General features: G+C 42.2%; 1 protein-coding gene across 3 annotated transcripts in view; it reads left to right on the forward strand.

Moving 5' to 3' along the window:
* The window catches only part of ATRNL1 (attractin like 1), a 1264546-nt gene that overhangs the window by 325349 nt on the left and 930927 nt on the right, over nucleotides 1–8270 (forward strand). For all 3 annotated transcript variants that reach the window (XM_019502885.1, XM_019502884.1, XM_019502883.1), the window contains exon 14: nucleotides 7952–8084. In XM_019502885.1, coding sequence (XP_019358430.1) covers nucleotides 7952–8084 — 133 coding nt within the window. The remainder of the gene's footprint in view (nucleotides 1–7951; nucleotides 8085–8270) is intronic.

An 8270-nucleotide genomic window follows, 5' to 3' on the forward strand; every position in this document is an offset into this window, starting at 1 on the left:
GTGTAGTAGTGCTGTATCCGTAGCTGAAGTGTAGTTGGGTTTATAGGTTAAAAATAAGCAAAAATAAAACAATATCCTTCATAATAACAAAGATCTTGCCTGACTGAGATGCTGAGTCTTCCTCTGATTTTTTTTTTTTGTGTGTGTGTGTGTGTGGGGCCCTTGCACCTTGTTTTTATTCTTGGTCTGGAAAGAGAGAGGTAGTTAGCTGTGTTAGTCTCAAGTTAGGCAGGAGGCAGTTTAGAGTTCGACTTTATAGATTAACTAAATCAGAGAAAATTCAGTGACCCTATATGGTTCAACTCTACCTGCATTAATCGAGAAAGAAAGAGAGACTGTGATTCAGTGTAGAACTATTATTGGAGATTATGATTTTGGGTCTAACAAGGAGGCATTTCCTCACATTCAGGTTCTGAATACAAATCCATCCTGGCTCCAGAGATGAGCCCGTGCTGAAATGAGGCTCTGATGAAGGACACTAAAATCCAGTTCCTTATAAAACAGCTTTTCAGGGCAGAATCAGAGTTGGAATTGGTGTAATTGGCTTTCTAGTAGTTCAACTTGAGCCCTTTTACTTTCTCTCTCTGCAGTTCTGCTGGTGAAATATAGCATCCTACATTCTGAGATTCCTCTTTGAGAAGTTTAGGTAATCATTTTTGCTTTGATTAATTTAAGGATGCACCAAAATTTGTGTGTTCCTCTTGACAAACTGACTGTCCATTGATTTATGGGCTTGATTACAGGGCGGTCTTATACTGTTGAATGTCAGAAGTCAATGCGCATATGAAAGCAGAGGAGGCCAGGGGTCATGACAGATGCATGGCAACAGTATTCTGGAGTGGTTGGACGGGGGCTTGTGAGAAGGGATTGGAAATAGTGCGGTGGTCACATGTCTCCTGACCTCTATAGAGTTTCTCCAAATTTTAGGGACAGATTAATATATTTCCTATGGCACTTTAATGGGAAAAGCGTCTTTGAGCCAAACTGTAGCCCATTTGGTGAGTCATTTACGTTGATGGTCTCTACTCGTGGTTCTTCATATCTACAAATGCTTCATGCTATAAGGGCTAGGTGGAGATAGAAATGGGAGAAGGTATGACTGGTGTATTTCTGCAAACACTTAACATTCCACTTCTGTAAGTTATCTTGGAGTTTTGCAAACTAGAGATGTGAGTGAGAAGTGTCCTTCTTGTAGCTGTGATCAATCCAGTTCCCACAGTCCCAAAAGCGGGTACAGCTGCTCCTTGAACTCTCTGTGGCAGTGAACCTCCACATTTATACACTTATTCTCTAAGGTCTCATTGAGAAAGTAGACTCAAGTAAAGCAAAAAGCTGTAAATGAAAAAAAAACTGGATTAAGCACTGCCAGATGACCTAACAAATTGGAAGAAGCAATAAATATATGGTGTGATGAACAGCATTATACGTGATTTGGGAATGGGGATTTCTAGAAGTAAGTGGAATCTTTGCTTTAAACAGCACCTTTAACAATGTCTCGGAGGAATTAAAAAAAACAACTTTTTATTCTATGTATGCACAGTACCTAGCACAGTGAGGACCTGGTTCACAGCTGGTTCCTGACCAACAGTAATGCAAACAGTGTTAAATAACATCAAGTAGAGGAAGATGTTGTTTAAGCTGGTTAAAGGATGCATAAATAGCTTCAGAATTATCAAACTGAGCAAAGGAAATTTTAAGCCTAAATCATTACTAATGGTAGAATTAGGCTGAAGCGTCCGGTAGTTACCCAAGAGAAATGGTGGAAACCCTGTTGCTTAGAACATTTAAAAGTAGACTGGAAAGACAGTGAAGGCTATCTTATTATCCCAAACAATTCTGCAGTAGAAGGAGAATGAGTTGGACAATTTTTCAAAAATTGCTACTATTCTAAGATAAAATAGCATTAGGGCCCTCATGCTGCAGAGCATGACACAGGGACAGATGACTGTGTAGACAGTCATTGCGGCTCTTGGGAGGTGGAAATCTGCCCATATGTTATCAATATCAAGACTGGTGTTTAAGAACGTAACTACATCAGATGTAAGTGAGAAAATTCAAATGTTAGATGGTTTACTCATACCCTTGTGCATAAATATTACAAATGTCCCACAGCAGCTTGTGAACTTCAGTAGCAGATGTGCCGTCATATTTTTGAATTTCAATGGTTTTGTTAGCTCAAGTTATAACCTTAATATTGTGTTAATATGAATAAGCTATTGGATTTACATTTACATTGAGCTAATGAGATTTTCAGAGAAGGAATGTTTATATTGGATTTAAGGGAAATAGGAGTTGGGAATAGGGGAATACAATAGAGAACATTATTAAAGAATAGTCACTAGTAGTTTAACTTTCCTTTTAAACATTGTTAAATAGCCTTGGCTTACCTGTGCAAAACAAACAGCATTATTAGAAAACGATGATACAAATTGCTTAGTTTCTTCAGAACAATGCATGTTGCATATAATATTACTGCCAAAAATTGTTTCCTAAAACACCTAAATGGTTCAGGATTTTGACATTGTGATAATGATGGTTTAACAAGGAGTATTACAAAGGGCTATTGTAAGTGAGCAGATGGCACTTACTTGAAATTTAAAATTCATTGTAAAGTGTCTCTTGGGCAGCTTTGTCAATATGTATAATGACTGAGCTAAACCAAATGCAAATTGGCACTAAAAGTTCTGTGAAATGTCTACGTGCATACTGTAGAAGCAGACATTCTGACACTTCGCAGTATTTGTTTGCAGCTGTCTCAGCTCCTTGTATCAGAACAACTTACCTGTGTTTGTTTCTATTTACCTTGGAGTGGCCTTAGAGGATTCTCTGCTGTAGACCAGAAAAATAATGGGCTACTTTCATAGTCTATTTACTAATGGACATCTGGTCCAATAAGAGCATCAAACAAGTCCCTAAACAGTAGTTAGTTCTCTCCAACATTAATGAAGCTGATTCTGTACGTGATTGAAATCTCATTTTAACAAGTACGCTGCTTTAGTACCTTACAATTTACAAGTGGATTGTTTTTCTTAATGACGAGCAGAAGGTCAATGCATTAGCATTACCATTATAACACTGAACTACTACATTAGCCTATTGTCACATCTCCCCTTTTAACATGCTTTTTGTTTTTCTAGGATGCCAGGACAATATTAGGGAGTTAGAGACCTCCAAAAAATAAAGTCTAATGTTGCATATAGCGTCATGATATGCGTATGCTGGAAAAATATTATCTGTATATGGGGCTTCTCGAGGTTTAGTATAGAGATCTGGGCTGCGGTATATTCAGTATGCTGATACCTAGTTCTAGGTTTCAATCACACAACTCCAGCTGGAACAGTGGAATAAATTAGCCAGTGCCTGTTTTAGAGGTAGCTGATTGGGACTCAGAGAAGACTAAGAAAATGTTGGTGTGCTAGGGAAAGATGCCTGAAGAGATGGTGGAAAGTTTTGTCGGCACTGATCACTGTGGCAGTGGGACTAATGCTTGTAAAACAGATATTCAGGCTGCCATGTCCTGAGTTGCTGTGGGACACTGAGGGCACCTATACATGAGCAGTGAGGCTGTTCCGATGTGCTGTTGTTAATCAAACCTGCTGGAGTGTGGTAATTACTGCGCTCTAGCATATATTATATTAGCATTCCTGCACTGAAAAATGGTGGTGGAGGTGCTTTAACTAAAGCTTGTTCAATGAGTGTTACTTAAAGCATGCCCCCCCCCTGCCATTTTTTCAGCGCGGGGCTGCTGATGCACAAGACACTCCTGGTGCTTTAATTAGGGTGGCTCTCAGAGCTGCTCTAATTAAAACCCCTCCCCCCCCCCCCCCCCCGCTCCTTGAGCAAGTGTATAACTGCCCTGACATAGCAGCTGTAGCAAAAAGTAATTCCCCATCAGAGCCTGACAAGTGAAAATGCCATCTTTTCAGGGTAACCTTGCCACAGTTTCCAATTCCGTTGCCCCTCTGAGACTTCTGTAATTAGCTCTACATGATTCAGAAGTTGAAGTTAGTGTAGAAAGCCACAGCCTGTTGCCTGTTAAGCAGAATCATGAATTGAGAAGACATTAGACTGGAGTTCTGTGGTCTATGCCAGCTTCCCTTCTAAGTGGGATTGAGCATGTTTGTAACCTCCAAAGCCCTCAGTGGTTTTGGACCCAACTGTCTGTGACTTTGCTCTTCTTCCTGTAATATTCTTACATTGTTGAGATTAAAGCAGACCCCTGAGTCAGAGCTCCCTCAAGAGGGGGCGAGGAAGTTAATAGCTCAGCCCTTCCACCCATGAGGATGGGAGCGAGGCACCCACGTATATACATATTCAAAAACACTGAGTTTGAAATAAATATGTCTGGGTACCCATTGACTTAATTCATCCAAGTTTGATGCATTTTTATGTTTTTTGAAACTGCTGCAAATTTTAGCACAGTTTCTCTATAAATGCACATTGAAGTACACTTTTGTAACTACTTGTAGAGATTACAAACTCTGCATTTTGTTTTGCAAATAGATCTCTAGATAGATATAGATATATCACGGGTTGTCAGCTGGGGGTACGCATACCCCTAGGGGCACTTGGAAAGGAGATGGGGCATATGTGGGGATGGGCAGGGGTGGAGCATGCCCCGGGGCATTCTTACATGTTGCCTCTTACTTGGGGGAAGGGTGTGCTGGGCGCCGCCGGCCCCGTATGGCATGCTGCAGTCCCTCCCCACCCCAGCTCGCTTTCCTGATGGGCTGCTTCTCTCAGCCAATAACTGACAGTGAGGAGGCACTGTGGCCACCCCCTGCCTGCAGAGCCATGAGGGCAGCAAGGCACAAAGGGTCTGAATGGCAGGGGAGAATGTGTTTTTGTGCCCACTCCCAGGAGCAGGGTGGGGGGCTTGCGTGCAGTGGCTGCTGCTGCCACCCACCCACCCCATGCCACCGCTTCCCAGGAGCAGGGCCAGGTGGGGCGAGGGCAGTGGTGCCCCTCTGTGGATGGAAGTGGGGTATGGGGGCTTGCATGCAGCAGCCGCCACTGCCACCCATCACGCTGTGCTGCTGCCTCCCAGGGGCTGGGCCTGGGTGGAGGGCAAGGGCAGGCCGCACAGGCATCGCCCGGCTAGCCGAATGTGGGGAGGGGTGGGAAGCTTGCGTGCAGCAGCCACCGCCACTGCCACCCACCACCCCATGCCACCAACATGCACCACTTTCCCACAGCCGGTTGTGCATGTGGCTCCATGGGCTGCTGATGGGTGGTGCGCAATTGTCATTTGTCAGCAAAGATAGGGAAGGTGCCAAAGAGCTTATAGTAGAATGGGTTAGGGATTACTCGGAGAAGCTAGATGCTTTCAAGATAGCAGGACCAGACGGGATGCATCCTAGGCTGGGTCCACACAAGCAGGGGCATGTCTTTGCAGTAGCACAAATAGTTGCGGCACAAATGTGTTGCTACTCTGTGCCTCAATGTATGTCCCTGCCCGTGTGCTTTACAGCGTGGCACATTGCCCTGGTGCTCCACATGCTGCAGGGGGTGGGCAGCTGGGGCACAGGGTGCCCATTCTAGATGAACACCAACTTAATGACTAAGAGGTGCCATAGATCAAGCACTGCAGGAACTAAACACAGATTTGGGAGGTGGAAGAGAGTGTTTAGTGTGATATTGTGTAGACTGACGCAATGAATTTAGTTAACACTTTTTTTATATGGTTGCTGTCAGACTTGGGTGAGCATACGGACTTTTTTAGAATAATGGATCCGCTGGTGGCTCACACATTTAGCATCTTCCGTAATCCAGTACCATAGGAGGAAGGTGGGGACAGAATCCAGCAGCTTAGGGCAATTCTATTCCTCCCCTTCTCCCTTCTGTGAACAACAGGATGGCCCCTCTCCCCTCACTCCTTGCAAAACCAGGCCTGGGGAGGGATAGAAGACCCTTGCCCATGGGAAGAAATGGGGTTGTAAATCATTTAGTTAAAGGAAAGCTTATGGGTACACGATGGGCCAAATGCACTTGGCCCAACATAACAACTTGCTGTTTGTGCAGTTAGGGTGAGCTCTGTCAGAGACGTGTGTGACAGTCGCTTCTGCCAATTTGGTCTTTATAGAGAAGGGTACAGAAATCTTAAGGAGCAAGAATGACCATAGCTGTTATTACTCAAGCACTAAATCTGTTGATGAAGTAGCGTTAGTGTTACTGGTTATCTCTTTTCCACTCTGCAACAAAGATGATCCAGAAAGCAGTAACTGTGCTTTTGGCTTGCAGGCATGGTAGTTATTCACCTCCTTCCCCCCTGCCACCCAAAAGCAACAAACTGCTTGCTAGATATGGTTTGTGTGTGTATTATCCATAAGAATTTACTAATTGCTTTATTAATTTGCTTTTAGATAACATGTTTGCAGTTTTATATACTAACTGCTAGGGAGAGTCAAGGAATACTTCAACTACTTAGGGGACATTTATCATTTTATCCCAGGTGAAACGGGCAGATCTCTCTGGTATGTGTGTGTTCCTGAAATCAGACTACAGATTATACCACATACAAAAGCAAACTGGGAGGGAGACTGATTTGCCAAAGTCCAGATCAGCATGAAAAACAGAACCATGGTTTCTTTTGTTGTCTGGAGTTGTACCTGAACTGGGTCTTGAGTTCGGCTCTGACCTACATGGGGGTGTGGGTGTGTGTGTGTGTGTGTGTGTATGCATGTAATATACTGTAAAAAATTGCCATTATACAGTAATTCAATAAAGGGGAGAATCTTTTTTTCTTTTCTCCCATTTTTTTCTCTTACACTGTCCTTTCGTGTTCTTGCGTCTCTCAAATTTCTGAAGTATGTGAAGTCTACATTTGTTTTTCTAACCTATATTGACTACATGAGCTGAATTTCTCCACTTCTTGATTACGCAGGTAGGATTTACCATTATGGGGGACTATACCTTAAGTTAGATGAGGCAGGAGTTAAGAAAATATATTTTGAGTCTGATTCTGAGAGGGTAGATACTGGAATTGAAAGGGAGTTTGTTTTGGAGTTGTCTATTTTTGACAGGGTATTGTGCTGCTGCTTTTAAGTGTGACCTTATTTTTATGGATTGCATTCACACAAAGTGAATGAGGTAACCTTAAAATATACATTAACGAAGTGTATGTATGTAGTATGTTAAATAAGATATCGGTACTTGCATCTTGCTTTAAAATCACTCTACAGGAAAAGTTATGTTAAAAACGCCTTTCTTAGAAAGCAATACCTCACTAGCCAAAGAAACTGAAAAAACTTCCTTCAGAGTTTATTGCTCTTCTTAGGGATGTAGGTTGTAGCCATGTTGGTCTAAGGACATAGGCAGACAAACTTCTTTGGGTAAATTGTTGTCTTTTATTAGACCAACTAAATAATTGGAAATTTTTTTCTTAGCAAGCTTTTGGGTTTAAAAACTTGATGAAGGGTTTTTAAATGCAAAAGCTAGCTAAGCAAAATTTTTCCAACTATTTAGTTGGTCTAATAAAAGATATTAGATTTACCCAAAGAACCTTGTCTTCCTTTTCTTATTCACTTATTCCCTTAAGGAGAGGAAGTTCTTTTATTTTGGCTTATGTTAATTCCTACCCAGATGGTAGCCTCTAGGTCCTTTAACTCTTTAACTTTGTATCTTACCTACAAGTTAGTTTCTAAAACAAGAAAATTCCTGAAATTCATAACAATGCTGAAGGTTTGTTCATTTTTTTTTACATATTATGCTCTCTTGGATCTAGTTCCTATTTTCTTTGCCTTGCTGAATTCAGGTGAAGTGATAAAGTCCTTTAATTTTGCTTCTCCAGTCAGTCAAACACCTTTAATTTTGACAAGTATTTCAGGTTCCATTTGATAGGTTTCCTGGATTATCCATGTGTAACTGTTGGAGTGAAATACATGGATACTTTGATCATGACCTCTTAACAATTTAACAAGTAATATGCTCTCTGTCTGTTTTGTTTTTATAGTCGGTCAAAAACTACACCAAATGTCACGTGAGAAATGAACAGATCTGTAACAAGCTGACAAGCTGTAAAAGTTGTTCTCTGAATCTGAACTGCCAGTGGGATCCGCGGCAGCAAGAATGCCAGGCCTTACCAGGTACAAGCTTTGACATTTGAACTCTGCTTTTTATTATTGGCTTTAGAACTGGGCTCAAAATGATCCACAGAGTTGAAGGCCGGCTCAAGCAGAACGGTCTATTGGGGTAGGGCAGGGCTATCCCACTTCTGAGTGGCTGGGGGTCACATGGCCTCTCCGGCTACACATTGTGCCATGTGGGCCCTT

Source organism: Gavialis gangeticus, unplaced genomic scaffold (assembly GCF_001723915.1).
Source record: "Gavialis gangeticus isolate Ggan-Ray unplaced genomic scaffold, GavGan_comp1, whole genome shotgun sequence".
Lineage (NCBI taxonomy): Eukaryota > Metazoa > Chordata > Crocodylia > Gavialidae > Gavialis > Gavialis gangeticus.